The 17975-nt window shown below is 35.6% G+C and overlaps 1 protein-coding gene across 1 annotated transcript in view; it reads right to left on the bottom strand.

Moving 5' to 3' along the window:
- Positions 1 to 17975, bottom strand: part of LOC150084004 (HEAT repeat-containing protein 5B) — a 406846-nt gene that overhangs the window by 27220 nt on the left and 361651 nt on the right. The window contains exons 33-34 of the mRNA XM_090375841.1: positions 6421 to 6536; positions 2977 to 3276 (exon numbers count right to left, since the gene is read on the bottom strand). Of these exons, the coding sequence (XP_090231967.1) occupies positions 2977 to 3276; positions 6421 to 6536 (416 nt within the window). The remainder of the gene's footprint in view (positions 1 to 2976; positions 3277 to 6420; positions 6537 to 17975) is intronic.

Below are 17975 nucleotides of genomic sequence, written 5' to 3'. Positions count from 1 at the left end.
CTGCTTGCTGACTGTGTACACTCCGCTAAGTTACACTTTTACCCGAATGGTGATGGTGTCTTCGAAGATGACAATGCGCCTAACCATCGGGCACTTGTTGTAGGAATGGTTTGTGGAACACAGTTCTGACTTCCAGCATATCGACTGGCCTCGGAACTCCCTCAATATCAATCCCACAGAGCACTTGTGGGACACTATGGAAAGGCATCTGGATACACCAATTACCTCCATATCTGCATTGCTGACTGCATTAAACACAGCTTGGTTGGCCACACCTCTTGAATGGGCGCCTCCGTAGCCAGGTGGGAAGGAGCAGCAGTGCATAGCACACGCTTCTTGATTAGACCGGGGTTCGAGCCCGTCACCACCAAATACGGAGAATGCGGAAAGGTCAGGGAATGACTACCGCATATCCCGGAGCAATATGGCCTTAGTTGCTAATGCTCCTAAAAACCAAATAACAAACAAACAACAAACCTCTTGAATGCTTCCAACAACTTGTTGAATCAATGCCATGTCGGATAGCTGCTGTACTGAGGGCAAAGGAGGACCTATGAAGTATTAGTTAGGTAGGTGGTCATAATTCAGTGATCACTCAGTGCATAATTTAATGTTATCAAATGAGTTCATGGACTGATCTGAAATTTAAAATTATGCACAAGTAAAATGATTTATGGATAATCATGGATAATTAACCTGCAAATCCCATGTATGTGTTTTGCAATCTCTCTCTCGATCCTCATAAATGTAACGTAATGTTTCCATAAAGAAGAAATGGAAACTTTAATTTGTAATGGTACACCTAAGTAGACAAAATAATAGCCAAGCACAGGATTCATCACACCCTTTGAATATGTGCAATGCAGAAGATAAAATTTTAAAAAATTATAAAGAAAGTCATTATCAGATATGGTGAGCAAAGGAGATAATGTATTCTATAATTCTTAACCGGTATTAGAAATTCCAAATGTTTACCAAAATCTGAAGACAACTTGCCATTGCATCCTCTTATAGCAGTAAAGAGATTCTTTGTGGAACGTTCTGTGATCAGTTAACATTAATGCTTACAACTGAAACTTTGGTAATGTTTATCATTTTCCTAACACCAATGTTTTTATCCAACAAAATTCCTTCAATACCACTGCTACAATGCTTTGCTTGTGTTAGAACTGTTTTCATAAACGTTAGTCTGCATTCCAAACTGATGCTGGTTTACTGTCAACCAAAGTTTCTTGTAAAAATTATCAGCAAGTCTTTCATTTACATTTGTTCTTTTAAGCCTATTTGTAAGCAATTTCACCTTCGCATGCATACTGCTGACATCTCTCTTGAGATATAGGTTACAGTATACATTGCTTATGGGGCAAAATACAAAGGGCATTCGAAAAGTTTGTGGCCTGAGTGTGAAAGGGTAGTGGCACAGTCTTAAAAATTTCTGTACTTAATGTATAACACTTCAAATAGTAATCCACCAAGTTTCATGCAATCTCAATAACATCTTTTTTAATTACAGGTCTGAAGTTAACAAAGTTGTGTGAATGAGAAAAGATGGACAAAATCAGTCACTGTTCAGTCATCCAATAATTAGGAAAAAAGGGATAAATGCCAAAGGCAATTCATAAGGATATGGTTACAATAATGGGGGAGGATGTCCCTTCCCCTTTCATGCTAAGAAGTGGGCAGCTAAATTTAAATGAGGGAGGAAAATGACCTATGCTATGGAAGACCTGTACCATACATCTCTCTAGAAGTTTGTTGACAGTGTGCATGATCTACTGATGAGTGCTAAATGAGTGAGTTCGGTATATTGCCAGCATCTTGGGCATCTCATCTGAATGTGTATAGCACATAATAACAGAGGTTCTCACTATGAAAAAGGTGTCAGCATGATGGATTCCAAAGTTGTTAACAGCAGATCAAAAATGCCAGAGTTACCAAGTCAAGTGAAATTTGCAACATTTTCAAGCAGATCCAGGAAATTTCTCTGTCAGATTTGTGACAGCAGATGAGACAGTCTATCACTGTCAGCCAGAGACAAAGAAACAGTCCAAACGGTGGAAACACAGCTCCCCCCCCCCAACCAAGCCAATTTGATTGCTTCTGATGGCATCAGTGTATTGGAATGCTGATGGGGGTGCTACTAGTTGACTACCTTGAGAAAGGCTAGAGGAGCATATTATGCAGACCTTGTGATGTGTTTGTGTGAAAACATCACAGACAAATACTGAGGAAAACTCAAAGGAGCCTTGTTCAATCAGCACAACGTGCCTATTCACAAGTCTGGCACTGCCATGGCTGCAATGCATAAGTACAGCTTTGAAACCTTGGACCAACCCCAGTATTCATGAGATCTATCACCATCAGATGCATTCCTGAATGCTGAGAAAACTTTTTTGCAGCTGGTATCAATACATTGCAGTACTGGTGTCAAAAGTAATGTTATCAGATTCCTGAAATGAACTCAGGCCATGAACATTTCAAACGCCCCTCGTATATGTATCTTTGAGATGGGGTCAGTCTGTGAAGTCAATTTGCTGGATTGTCAGTTTCATGCAGATGGACAACTATATTTAAAATTGTGACAATTGTATAAAATCAATGTGCAAACAACTGTATTCCATCTTTCACATTTAAATTTAAGAACCATATTGTGTAACGAATGGCCCTCCTTTTGCAAGTATACTGACTCTACATTGTTTATGGAACACATTCAAAAAACAATGTAGGTATATGATGATAGTTAATAATAGTTATAATATTCATGGTGATCATAGTGGATTCCTATTAGAATTTGATATGATCACCATATATATTATAACTATCATTATCATAGATGTTTGCTTGGATATGGACTAACTTCCACCACATATACACCAAGAATCTAAAGACATTTCTTTTAAAAAACAAATGAAATCAAGCATCACTTTTACAAATAATTCTATTAAAAGCAAAATTAAAACCTTATTTTAATATTACCAGCTGGAGAACAAAGGCCAGGAAGTTCTACTAGGACTTCAAGGGCAGCAGCAATCATATGTGCAGATTTCTCTGTTACTCGCTTTGAACACGGAGAACCTTGAGTCATTATAGCTCCTGTAGTAGTGGCAAGAGTAGGACTAAGCTGAGGCAACTGGCGAACAAGTAAGCATAAGCAATCTTCCAGGAGAGCAAACACTACTGATTTCTCTGGTGTGATCACGCCACTCTCACCTCCTTCGCCTAATGAAGCAAGTTCTTTGTCAACATCTTTTGGTTCCTGATTGGCTGGTGCAAGTTCTGAAAAATTAAAACATGCTATACAAAATGTGCATAACAGCTGAAATCACTTATATTGGCTAACAAGTCATAAAAATTAACTATAAGTTCCTAACACTGCCAAAACTAATGGATTAAAGCATTCTGATGTGTTAATCCAGTTATAATTAAACCATCAAAATGTTAACTTAAAAACCAAGACTATGATGCATCAGTGTATTATGTGCATAAATTGCAGGTTTTAAAGGTTAGATTGTATTTTGTGAGAAATACAACTACTGCTCTAATTGTGAAACTCATATCTCTCCCAATCATTTTTGTTTTTAAACTAATGAAAATCAATTAAAAATATAATCACTTAACTTAACAGAAGCTGCTTTTAGCTAAAATAAGCATCATCAATAAGTATACAGTACTGTAACATATAGATAATATGGAATGTTTTCAGCAGAATTGCAAAGAAAAAGAGCAGTTTGCTTGAAGTAGCAACACAATCAGTGTGAATGGTTTCACAATGTGTGCTGAAATTTACTTTTGAAAATCAATAGGACTAGCTATATTATTTAGATGGATAATTACCAGCAGAGGTTAAAAGTTGAACAGTATATACAAAATTTTGTAAGAAAATGTCTGAACAAATCACTGTACGTTTGTTGGAACAAATATTATCTAAAAAGCTGTATTGTAATATAGGAACTTAGGTCACCAACATTATAACGGTTCTTTAGAGATTTAACTGATGCACCGTTTTCAAACTTTTGAATAATTTCAAGTTTTTGTTTAATTTGAAAGCAACCCATTATTTTTGCTATAAAAAAACTATTAAAAAAAAAAAATCCAACATCCCTGATATAAACAATGAAACAAAATTTGTCCTTTTGCAGTGCAATGGAATGCAACAATCGGCACGAAACACTAAATCAAACTAAACATTTGGTCTTTTTTTTTTTTTTTTTTGTTTTGAGCGGTAAGTGTGAAGACAGTGGGGATTGCAAGATAATAGGTACACTAATCTCCCAATGACGACTTATAACGCTGGTTCTAGTTGCTTATTTACGACTTGCAAAATATCTGTTTATAGTCTAGTTATTACTTGAATTTTATGATTTCCGATTAATTTTTTTAAAATTTTATTAATTTGGAGTCTTGAAGTGTCCCGGTAAATCAAAAGTCTGCTGTACTTTATTATTACCATATTTAATGTTGGTAATGTCTTACTGTGTGTTTAATTTATCAATTAAACTTTATTATATGTATGTATGTACAAAATCACGTTATATATTGGGTCAGCAGGTGTTCACTTATATCTGCGGTTTCAGCCATCCACGGTAGGTCTTGGAATGTAACCCCCCCACGGATATGGGGGATCTTACTGTATATGGTATCAAAATTACCTTTTTGCATCCCGTTCCGTTGTTGTTGTTGTTTTGGTTTTTAGGAGCATTAGCAACTAAGGCCATATTGCTCCGGGATATGTGGTGGTCATTCCTTGACCTTTCCGCATCCTCCGTATTTGGTGGTGACGGGTTCGAACCCCGGTCTAATCAAGAAGCGTGTGCTATGCACTGCTGCTCCTTCCCACCTGGCTACGGAGGCGCCCCGTTCCTTTGTAACCAACATCACAGTATCCAATCAAATTTGTCAGAAAAGACTTTCCCTTAACAAACCCATGCTGTGTTGAATTATTACTGCAGTCTTGTCTAGATGATCCTGCAATGCTTCTTTAACCAGTAACTCCATTATTTTCCCCAGAACAGAAGTTAAACTAACAGGTCTATAATTACTCATGTCACCGTTTTGATCACCCTTTGTGAATTGGGGATACATTTGCACATCTCCAGTCTCTGGGGACTTCCCCTGAGTCCAAGGATGCTCTCAATAATTATGCCTAAGGGTTTGCTTACTTCCTTTGCCACATCCTTTAATATAACTGGATAGATCCCATCCACTCCAGGAGCCTTTCTTTGGTATATGAAGAGAAGATGCCGATTTTCCAAGGCCTGCATGCACTTCTAGTCGAGTGCCAGCACTTGAAGCACTCATCTTTTGCTGTGCATTCTTTTATACCCAGAATATCAGTCACATATCAAATGTGATATAACACTCCTGCAGGACAATGTCATGGATTCTGTTGACATTTTCTGGAATGGTGTCAGTTTTTGGAGCTCTTCCAGCATGTTCATCTTCAGATGATTCCACCACTTTAACTCATGGCACCACCTTTTAACTATATCATATGATGGAGCAGAGTCATCTAGTATGTCCACAAAGTCTTTCTGAATATCAGCTGGAGTCCAGTTCTTTTTCAAAAAGTTTTCATAACAGCTTTAACCTCAATTTTCTCCATTTCTTACAGAGATAGTACCACTTGAGACAGTTTCTCACCTGCAATGAAAAATGTATTATTACGAGTGATCTCTAATTTCATATGTGCATCAGAGATATGCAGGCACATAATGCATATTCAAAAGAATTTGAAACTAATTATTTCAATATTAGTTTCAGTATTACTTCTTGTACTTGGGATTTTTCTGAAAAAAATTATAAAAATATCACCACTGTTACAAATGTACTTTATTTTCGTAAGGTCTATAGCACTACTAATTGGAAAAAAAAAAAAAAAAAAGAGAGAAGAAAAAAAAAAGATGAGAAATACTTAATTCCAGTTGTGCAAACATGTTTTTAAAGTCTTGGTTAAAACTGCACTTTGGTTTGCAAGGGACATATTGTTAGTGTTTTTATTTATTTATTTTTTTATTTTGTTTAAATTGATACAGTGAAAATGATACATGTATTCATTTTTATAGTTCAAGTATTGCTGAATAAAGGGAAAAAAAATTTAATTCAAGAAAATTGTATATTGGTGATATTTTATTTTTATATTGTATAATTAAACATTACACATGCTCTTATTAATTAGATAAAAGAAAATCAATGAAATTCTCTATTGGCAAATGTCTATAAATTCTTAAAAGATACTATTAGAAATGGCCCAATTCAGCCATTTCCCCGTGCAAGTGATAATAAAAAAAAAAAAAAAAAAACCCTAACAGATGATCAGGTATGGGGTTATGGAATTTCAATGAATACTTAGTTAAGGATCAAGATTAACACAAAATAAACTTTAACCAAAAGCTCCGAAAAAGATTAACACTAAAAATTTACCTCTTAATCTTTTCTTTCTTTCACCTTCACGGGCTTCTTTATGGGCATGAACTACTAGTTTAGCTACTTCCATTACTAATAACTGACACTGGGAAGATTCTCTGGTAAGAAGTAGTCTGTTGGGAGGGAGAGAGAAAAAATAAATAAATAAAATAATAAAGGTGATCAACAGATTATACTGCTGAACTTAAAGGTTTATTATTACTTTTTAAATTAATATTAAAGTTTGAGAAAGTTCTTAGCAAGTTATTAGTATTATCAATGGCAAGTAATATAAGCTTATACAGCATCTGCCAACCCCCCCCACCAACCTCATCTGTTCATCCCCTCTAATAACATTGGCAAACAAAATTTTTTTTTATTTTTAATACCACTGGAGCAAATGTTATAGATTCTAAATGAAACTGATCCACTGAGCCCAAAAATACTAAAATTGTCTATCATGTCTTTGTTGAAAGATATATTAAAATTTAATAACTTAATGGCCAACCAATATCAAATATCGTACAATAATACATATGCTCCCTCAAAAATGAGTCTTATTTGTTTTAAAATACTTTAATCAAATACACACATTCTATTTCCTTAAAAATGTTTGCCACTCAGTTTTTCTTAGTCCATTTTTACTTTCTGAAGAAAAAAAAAAAAAAAACAGCATTAATCTCCAATCATAGCAGCTGATATATTAGTTTTACAAAGTAAAAATCATATCGGCCAGTGCAATTTAACTAATTTTTCTTTAAATTTATTCAAACTACCCACTTTCACAGCATTAAATGTAAGTTAGTTCTAATGATCAGTTGCTTTCTGGATGAAGGCAAATTTTCACACATCTATCCTGCAACAAACTTTTTTTCAATTTAAGTTTTGTTCCCTTATGTGTGTTGTCTGAGAAAGAGTAAGGATGCAATCAGAATTTAGTTTAGTCAATCTATTCAAGTCCCTAAGCATCTCAATCAGGTCCCCTTGCAGGTTCCCAGTTTTCTAAGTTTTGCAATTCGAAGAACTGAAGTCTTTCATGGTAAGAAATCACTTTTCTGTTCTTGACTAATCTTGCTGCTCTTCTTTACGTTCATTCCAACAGTTCCACATCCTTCTTAAAATGAGGTTTCCAGTCCTACCTGTATGCAGTACTCAAGATGCAGCCCAACCATTGCTTATACAATGGCTAGGCTCCAGAACTGTGATTAATATCTAATCACATCCTTGTCTGTGCTGTAAAAATTATTATATATCATTAACAGAAACCCAGGAGCTGTTCTAAGCTGGTGGCACTGCTCAGAGAACAATTACCCTCAAGTATCTTATGTGTGATACCACTCAATTGGTATTTTATTGTGGGATAACTGTAGCCCATATGCAGTATCTTACATTTATCACTGTTAAACCTATATTACCACTTCTCTGCTTAATTTTTTTGAGCCGTGTTGCATATGGGATACCTTGATTCCTATCATTAACCACCCTACCAACCTTTGTATCATCTTGAAACTTAGACAATATGCTTAATACTTTCTCATCAATATTAATAAACATTGAAACAGTAAAGGGCTGGCACAAAACCCTGATGGATGCCACTAATAACAATAGTCTAAGAAGAGAAGTGCCTATTTATAACCACCTTGTCTCCTACTACTCAATCATTCTTTTATTCATATCACTAATAATACACAGGAGAGACTGCTTCTACAGGGATGGGATACGCTTAAATAGAAGGGGGCGTAAGAATATTTGCTGATACTATTGAGGCAGTGTTAGGTGGTTCGGAAAACTGCTAGCTTGGAGGGATTCACAGACTAAAAGATTAACGTTAGCCACAAGCAGAGGTGCAAGTGATTCTTGCACTGCTTCTATTAGATTGGAGAGTGGGATGCTGGGGTTTTCAGGGACTGGTGGGAGCCATCACAGAACAAATAAATACATGGGCCGTGTTAGGGTAACTAAGAATAAGAATGGAGCATGTATACTTGCACATACACCAATGCTAGGAGTATAGTTAATAAATTTGATGAGCTTGAAGTGCTAGTCAAGACATCAAAGGTAGATATTGTTGGGGTATCAGAGAGACAGTGTCACACTGATAAAAGCAGTGCAGAATTGGAATTTGAGGAGTACAATGTGTACAGAAAGGATAGACTGGATAGGAAGGGAGGAGGGGTTATGCTATTTGTTAAGAAACACATAAAATCCAAGGAAGTACAGCCCATTGACATGGCTGGACAGTGCACTGTCAAGTCAGTTTGGTGTGACATAAGCACTGGGAAAGCAAAATTGAGTAGGAGTGGGTTATAGGCCTAATGACTCTGATGAGTATAATAAACAACTGTACAGAGAAATAGTGAGCCAGTAAATCAGAGTATCTTATAATGGGGGATTTTAACTTCCCAGATATTGACTGGAACTTGTGGATCGGTCACTTGCACATTAGCAAGACTTTTGTGGATATACTGGATGATTGTTTTCTACAGCAACACATTAGAGAAGCAACCAGAGAGAGTAATACTGTTGATCTGGTTATCAGCAGTGATTATTCGTGCATTAAGAATTTGCAGATAAAGGAACCAATGGATGGCAGTCATCACAGTGTACTGATGTGGGATTTACTTAAAGATATTATCACCATCAGGGGTAAATGGAAGGGTTTTTGCTTCCGTACAGGTGACTACAGTGGTCTCAGACAGTTTTTAAATTAGAAAACAGGCCTTGTGCATCGTGTTGCATATCATCCAAGATACAGGAAACCCTTGATTTAGTGTGGTTAATGAATCCTTGAAATATACCGCACATATTAAAACTGCACTAATCAAACTTAAGAAACAATGGGAATAATTATAATGAATCCTTGAAAATTATGAAATTGTAAAAACATATTTTTTCTTACTCAATACGTACCTATAATGCATTGCATAGTTCTTAAATTATTAAGGAATAAATTTAAAAAAATATAGTATGATTTAAATTTTATTTTTTACAAAAAAACGTATCCAACTTCAATTGAACAGTGGTGTAGCTTTCTTCCTTTCCTCCATGATTTTGCGATAACAATCAATTTGCTTATCTAACCCTCGATGAATGTTCATGCTTCTCTCTGCATCTGGATCAATCTCTAGTATGAGTTCTTTTGCTTTTTAAAGTGTATTAAATAGTTCAAGTTTTTTGAATGAAATTTCTTTGGGAGCAAATTGCTTTTCTTCTGCTTCATTTTCGTCTTCTTCCTCGTATGCATGTTGATGCTCAATTTCAAGAAGATCGTCGTTACTTAAGTCTTTTGAATGCGATTCCAATAATTCTCTAACGTTTTCTGAATCTACTTCCTCAAAGCCGAGGTCTTTTCCAATTGTAGTAATTTCATCAATAACTTTGTTGACAGGATTAATGAAACCGCAAAAATCATTTGCGCATTCAGACAAAAGATTCTGCCAGACTTCTCTCATGCAGCTGTTCGTCATTTCTTCCCATGATTTGTGTATGTTCTCACCTGCTTCTTTAATATCGTAATATTAAAGAAGTTTAATATTAATAATAAAAGAATATGAGTTACCAGAGCAAATTTAAATTTCAGAGTGGTATGGGGTGCTGCTGTCGAGCGTTTTGGAGTCGATTCCCATTCAATTAAGTTAGAAGACCCTGGTGAGTGCATGTCACGTATTTGCCACTTCAGGCACCATTGTGAGTTGCCAAGCACCGCAAGAAAAAAACAGCGCACTAATCAAATTTATTAACGCATATATTAAGGGGATAGTATCAAAAAAATTTTGCGCACTAATAAAAACCGCATTAATCAAGGGTTTCCTGTACTCACGACAACCGACTAACTGGTTAAAATAAATTTATTAAAATAAATAAATGATATATCAATAAGATAAAACAGAGATAAAATAAGATAAAAGCATTAAAATACATAGAAGCTTTCGAAGTGAAGTGCCTCTCCATCAGCCAGTCGGTGAACTTCAGTATATTGAGGGTTACATTAGCAAAAGTCAGCTGGGCATGATCATGTATCACGAGTCTAATGTCGGTAGAACAGAATTACGTACACGTGATGACTGTCATCGCATTGCAATACAGTACATTCTATAATAGGGTGTAAATGCACTCCCTTGTATGATTCATAGTACTATTATTGGTAGCTACGTGCAGTGCTTCGCGCCATAAGCGCTGGTGGTAATCACATGAATAGTCAACGATTTCAATATCCCGTTGGGGATCAAGATTGTGTTGCTCAACCCAATAATGTTCAGCGACTGCAGAACTTTTAAAATTAGCGGTTCACAGAGCCACCTCATGCTCAGAAACCTGGTCTTTCAGTCTTCTACCAGACTCAGCTACATAACACCTCCCACAATCCGGACACGTAATGGGTATATGGAACAACTCCGTAGGAAAGGAAGAACAAGTGTTTTCACCTTAAGAGTATAGAAATACAATAATTTCCTCCCTGAAAGTTGCACACATCGTATATGATGGAGATGCAAAATCCTAACAAGACGTTCCGATACGCCCGGATAATAGGGATGTAAACGGTAGAGATAAATTCATTGACATGGGGAGGGTTAGATTGCATAACAATCTAACTTCCTTTTGCTCATCAATTGAGTGGGAGAAGACAGAGTGGTAATCAATGGACGCTGCTCTTCGTGGACTAACGTTATTAGTGTAGTCCCCCAGGGTTTGGTGTTGGGCCCATTGTATACTTATCAATGATATTGATGAAGGTGTATCAGGCTTAATGTCGAAGTTTGCAGATGATACAAAGGTTGGCAGGATTGTTAATGACAGTAATGGCAGTGTGCTACTGCAACAGGATCTAGAAAATTTTGGCAGATGGACTGAGAAGTGGTAACTGAAGTTTAACATTGATAAATGCAAAGTACTGCATATGGGTAGAAGTAACCCCAGAGAAATGTACTGTGTGGTACTACACTTCGGTTGGTAGAAAATGAAAAAGATATGGGAGTAATTGTGCAGTCAGATATGAAATTTTCTGAGCAGTGAAGACAGACTGCCAGAGCAGATCATGAGGTATTGTCAACGATATACAGGAATTTTGCTAGTAGGGAAAAGGAGGCGGTTATCCCTTTGTATAAGGAAATGGTCAAGCAACATATTTAAGTACTGAGTAGAGGTTTGGAAACCTTATTTAAGAAGGATGAAGAGTTGCTTGAGCGAGTACAGAAAAGGGCAACAAGTGTGGTGTGGTGAGGGGAACGAAAGGGTGGTCTTACGAAGAAAGGTTGTGCAAATTGCAGCATCTGGAGACTAGGCATCTGTGATGTGATCTGATCGAGGTGTATAAGGCCTTGAATGGGTTGAGCAGACTCAATTCTGATGGGATTCTTCCTTTTGCTCTAATTATGAACCTGACGGGGCCATAAATTCAAATCGAGGAAAGACAGTTATAAAATAGATGTGTGGAAATTTGCCTTTAGGCAGTGGGTAGTTGATTGCTGGAACAAACTTCCATCTGTCATTGTGGAAGTTGAGAGCTTAAATAAATTCAGGAGAAACTGGACAAAGGTTTAAAGGGAATGAATGTGTGAATTTTTTTCTTTTTCTTTTGGGGCTGATGCTACATAAGTTTGCTTTCTTGCATCACATGCCTCCAATACTACTGCTACTACTAGTAACATGATCCCAAATGCCACACTGCTCCAATTTGCACAGCGGTCTTTTATATAGTATGAATCAGAGCTGTAATGCTCAATACGTTCTATGTTGATATTAATATTTGTAAAATAATAAGAGGAGTTTACCTCAATATAGTAAGTAGAACACTTCTGTATGATACTTTCAAGAAATTAAAACGAAAAACTTACATTAGAATAACAAACAATTAAAAATCAATTTAACACAATTAAAAATCAATTTAATGCAATTAAAAATATTAAAAAGAATCTAACGAAAATATTCAAAACGATTTTCCTTCCTGATAGTATGAATCAGAGCTGTAATGCTCAATACGTTCTACGTTGATATTAATATTTGTAAAATAATAAGAGGAGTTTACCTCGATATAGTACAGTCAGTCCTCGTATAACACGTGTTTTACACTACACAAATTCAATCATACACGATTTATAAATAGGGGAACGACATCGTATATAACACGAACCGAATTCACTTATGCATGATTCGCCTTTTCTTGTGTTTACAAGAAATGGTAGTCAGACCGGAATCACCCCAACTGAACGCAACAAGATAGGAATGAAGAGAAGATTCTGAAAATGTATTTATGTTTTTTATATCAGTGAAGGGGAAATGCATTTCACCATAATAATGTAAAATTCCAGCTATCAGTATTATCGCAAATGCAATTAGATCGAGTTTACTACCAGTTTATAACAGATTCCACTAGCAGGAACGCAACTGGAAATTGTTTTTATTGTTTTATGGTAGTAACCCCCAGAAATGTGCTTTAGTAAAATGTGAGCTAGTGAGGTAGAGATGTCTCTGCGTTTACGGTGTTGTTTATTCAGTTGCTACATGCGTGCAGCTTTGTTTATGTGTATCAAGCGTGCCTCCTCATTTTGTAATTGTGCTTTTTTCCCTAAAAATGAGTAAAATACTTAAAAGGTGTGAAGACACTACAGATTCAGGGAGAAAAAGAAAAGCAATATTGATAAACAGAGGCGGACTGGGTCAAAAATTCTCACCCGGGAAAATTTGTAGTGGCCTCATACTAGCGTTTATGGCCAAAATCACACCGGCCTCCGACCCACCATGGTTTCCCCGGTAAGGCTTATGGCCAGTCCGCCTCTGTCGATAGAGAAAAAATATGAAATTGTGAAACGCTTTGAGCGAAATGAAAGACCATGTGATATTGCATGTGCTACAGGCCTAAATGAGGAAATCCCGAGAATTACAAAGAATGCAGAGAAAATAAAAACAACTTTTATAGCAGGAACAACTCAAAGTGTAATTAAAATCCATTAGATTAAGACACAAAGAATTGGAAGAGATGGAACGGCTGTTATCTGTTTGGATAGAAAATCAAACAAAAAACAAATTTGCTTACGACAGAAGCAATATTTTATTACGTAATAGTCGTAATAAAATACGTTAATAAAGTTGTAATAAAATAAAATTTATTGTGTTTGGTAATGTTTTGATTACAAATGTGTGTTTAATCTTGGGTGGTTGGCATCTAACCCTATTTTTCCCACAGGGCCTGTTGTTTATATTGCACGATTTTGCATTGCATGAGGGTTTCTAGGAACACAACTATCGTGCTATACGAGGACTGACTGTACGCAGAACACTTCCGTATGATACTCTCCAGAAATTAAAACGAAAAAAATCGAAAAACTTACATTAGAGTAACAAATAATTAAAAACCAATTTAACACAATTAAAAATCAATTTAACGCAATTAAAAATATTAAAAAGAATCTAAAGAAAATATTCAAAACGATTTTCCTTCCTGAAGCTGACAATGCTTTTCGACCGTATGTCGTGATCACAGGAATGAAAATTACCGAATAGGTTTGAACATGACACTTAAATAGTGATTATTTGTCTTCGCGCATGCGCGTAAAGGTCCACACATCAGAGATCAAATATGGCCGATGAACATTAACAGAATTCTTGTGTAATTTAGTTTTCTACTGTTTCTGCAGTTAATAGTCGTGTATAATTACGTTGGACATTAAGTATTTTGGCCTCAAATAAAAAAGTGTTTTTCGTTAATGGAACGAAAAGCTAATTCTGATGCTGCTGAACGAGAAGCACAAACTGAGGCTTCATGTTGATTTACATGAATATTCAGAGAAAAATGCATCGAACCTTGGTAAGACGAGTCACAATCACCGCAAGAAATGTTGTATACCAGGTCATTATTTTGTGTTGCGAACACAGAAAGAACCGAGCAATTGTTCAGTATAGTGTGTAATTTCTGTATTGGCCTGGCCACAATTTTAAATTCGGTATCTTTAAAGAATCTATTAAGCTGTTTGTGCCACTGTTCAACACATGGGACAGAAAAAAAGTATTTTTTGATATTACTATTGTTGGTTGCTGTAGTATTTTGTATCCTATCCTTAGCCTGTACCCTAATTTGGTTTATTGTGGCAAGGGGATAACCCCTGTTTAAGAACCTGCTAGTTAATATTTGTATTTCTGAGCCCAAAGCAGATTCCGTCGTTGAATATTTATAGGCATTTAGAAATTGATTAAAGATAATCGATCTTTTGTAGGTGAACGGGTGATAGCTATTATAATGTAGAAGCATACCGGTGTTTGTAGATTTTCGATAGATGCTAAATTGGATTTGATTCGAGTCCCGAGTAAGCGTGAAATTTAGAAAGTTTAATGACTTTGTATCCGTATCCTCCCTTTCCAATGTAAATTTGAGTCTAGAATGAATATTATTAAACGAATGCAAAATGTCTTGGATAGTACTACTATCAGTAATAACTAAAACATCGTCTAAATACCTCCTATAGTATGTGATACGGGGTTGAAAAGGTGTCAAATGTATATGCTCAATTGTTGAGAGATAGATCTCTGACATTAATCCACTCAGGCTCAAATCCATTGGCAATCCAAAAATTTGTGTGTACACTTTGTCTCGAAAGGTGATATAGTTGGCCTCAACTAACACTTTAATTAAGTGAAAAAATTTCCTTAATAGGTAGCTTCGTATAATTAATCGGCATTGAGTTATTTAACACATCCCAAATAATATCTAATGTGTATTCAACATTTACATTCGTATATAACGCGGTAGCATCTAGTGAGAATAAATTGTCATTGTTGCCAAGTCTACAGTCTTGAAGATTATTAAATAATGTATCGTAGTTCTTAATCCCAAATTGTATTACCTGTCTAAAGGGTTTTATAATGCTTATAAGGAAGGAAAATCGTTTTGAATATTTTCATTAGATTCTTTTTAATATTTTTAATTGCATTAAATTGATTTTTAATTGCATTAAATTGATTTTAATTATTTGTTACTCTAATGTAAGTTTTTCGATTTTTTCGTTTTAATTTCTGGAGAGTATCATACGGAAGTGTTCTACGTACTATATTGTGGTAAACTCCTCTTATTATTTTACAAGCGGTCTTTTATGTGCAACAGTATCAAGAGTTTTTCTGACATCTAAGTATATGATTTGATTTAATTTAGGTTTTTATGGTGCAAATGTAACTAAGGCCATGATCTGCCGAGTCCCCTAAGTATATGATGTCAAGGCATCCACTTCCTTTGTTACTGCATCATAGTATCTAATCAGATTGATCAAACAAGATTATCCCCTTAACAAATCTGTGCTGTGACTTCCATTTAGCTGTATACCTATCTAGATGGTCCCACATTACTTCTTTAACCATTATTAGTGACTCCATTATTTTCCTTTGAACAGAAGTCAAGCTTATAGGTCTGTAATTACTCACTTCACCCTTTGTGAACAGGAGGCACAACTGTACACTTCTAATCCAAATTGTACACACTGCCGATGCTCCCATAATTAAGGCCAAATGCCTACTCAGCTCTTTTACTGTTTCTTTTAATATAATTAGATAGATTACAAACAGCTCCAGGTGCCTTATTTACTTTTATCTTCAACAATTTTTCTTCCCCTTTCTTCTCAGTTATCATAAAATCATTTAGCTCCCAGTTATAACAACTTCATATACCTCTGGTAATCAATCTCTAAAAACTTCTCCACTCATGAATTTGATGATGCAAAATATTTATTCAGTTTGTTTGTCAGCAATCTGAACAGAACCATCAATAGTTACACAGTTCATATCTAGTGGACCAATGTGATTCATCCTCTTCCTTTTACTGCTGGCATAGTAAAAGTAGCATAGAAGTCTTTGTTACTTTTTCTTTGCATCCTTAGCTACAGACCTCTCATAATCTGCCTTGGCTTTCCTAACTCCTTAGTGATGTGATTGCAGATTGTACTTATTGTAAATTTTTGTCTCCTCTAAAAATTTATAATCATCCCATGCATTTTTCTTCACTGCCACTAGTCTCATCTGGTATCCATTTAGGTCTACACTTAAACGATATCTCTTACTTGGTATAAAACTTAGCAGCTTCTATGATTAATGATTCTCATTTAGAATTTGTAGTTAGAACATCATCAGTTGGCCCCACTGAACAAGGTTTTTTGAAGGCTGTGTGAAGAAATGATCAAACACTAGCAGCAAGCAGCACAGCAAACTACAATCAATGGAATTTCTTAGTTCAGGAAATATTACACTGCCAGATAACACACTTTTTTTAATACAGTGACTTACTTTGTGTTTAAATTACGCGAATTTAAAATAATGTGTGGTAACCATATTTATGGAAAGCACCATGAGAGGGGAGTACATACCCAAACAGATATTCAACATTGACAAAACAGGTTTATATTGGGAAAAAAATGCCTGATCGCACTATATTTCCACTGCTGAAAACATTGCACCTGGTTTTAAGTCAGCGAAAGATTGGCTAATACTTCTGTTTGGTGCTAATATGGAGGGTGATAAACTGAAACCTGTGTGCATTTACCACTATCAAAACTCTTGTACCCTTAAAGGTTACGACAGGTCATACATGCCTGCTTACTGGTAGTCAAACCATAAAGGGTGGATGACTGCTGTTATTTTCAGAAGTTATCTTGGAACTCAGTTACGACCAGAATTGGAAGTGTACCGCAAGGCAGAAGGAATTCCGTTAAACATCTTACTTATTCTTGATAATGCCATAAGCCATCCACCCGGTATTGCTGATATCTGTTCCAATATCAAGATTGCTTTCCCCAGGCACATATAACCTCAGTACTTCAGCCTATGGACCATGTGATTAAATCTTTTACAGCTCGGTATTTATTAAAGCACATTCTGGCTGTTCTAATTGACAAGACTGATCACGAACAGATGAGTGTGCAGCATCAATGTAACACCCTCCACTCCATTCTCTCTCCCTCTCTCTCAATTATTGTTTGTGTTGTATTGTATATGTTGGTATAGTGAACATACATTTTCTTATTGTACAAAAAAAAAAAAAAAAAAAAAATCAATAAAGATGAATAAATCTCTTTGGTTGCTCATCATTTTCTTTAGAATGGTCAGTTTTCCGACCAAAGAAAATGAATGGTATGTACTGGTAGGGGTGACTTAGCTAAATGCGAGAGTACTCTCATAGGCACATTACTGAATTTATTGGTGATTACATTACATGTGAATTTAAATTGCGTGAGACGTTATGGAATGTAATCCTCGTGTAAATTAAGAAGTCATTGTATAACTTTACTAACTTATCCTTATGTTCTTAAACTAACTGGTTATACAGTTTCCTTAAAATAAGTTAGGTGAAAGAAAAAAAAAAAATGAGGGGGAACGGGTAACTTATTGCCAAAATTGGTACCAGCAGTACATAGAAAGCATTAGGAACTAGCTCATTCAGTCAATTTAAGATTCCAGATCACCCTACTTTGATATAGACTTTTTTTTTTTTTTTGGTTTGATATTAAAGTATATCAGCAAAAAGTAAAAATCCTTGGACACAAAAGGTGTACCATAATGCTATTGCTCCCATTCTAACTACCAATCCTAGAATGGGG

This window comes from Mastigoproctus giganteus, chromosome 6 (assembly GCF_048544385.1).
Source record: "Mastigoproctus giganteus isolate SK-2022 chromosome 6, ASM4854438v1, whole genome shotgun sequence".
Taxonomy (NCBI): Eukaryota; Metazoa; Arthropoda; class Arachnida; order Uropygi; family Thelyphonidae; genus Mastigoproctus; species Mastigoproctus giganteus.
The sequence above is the reverse complement of the archived record's forward strand: the minus strand, read 5'-3'. Positions and strand labels throughout refer to the sequence as shown.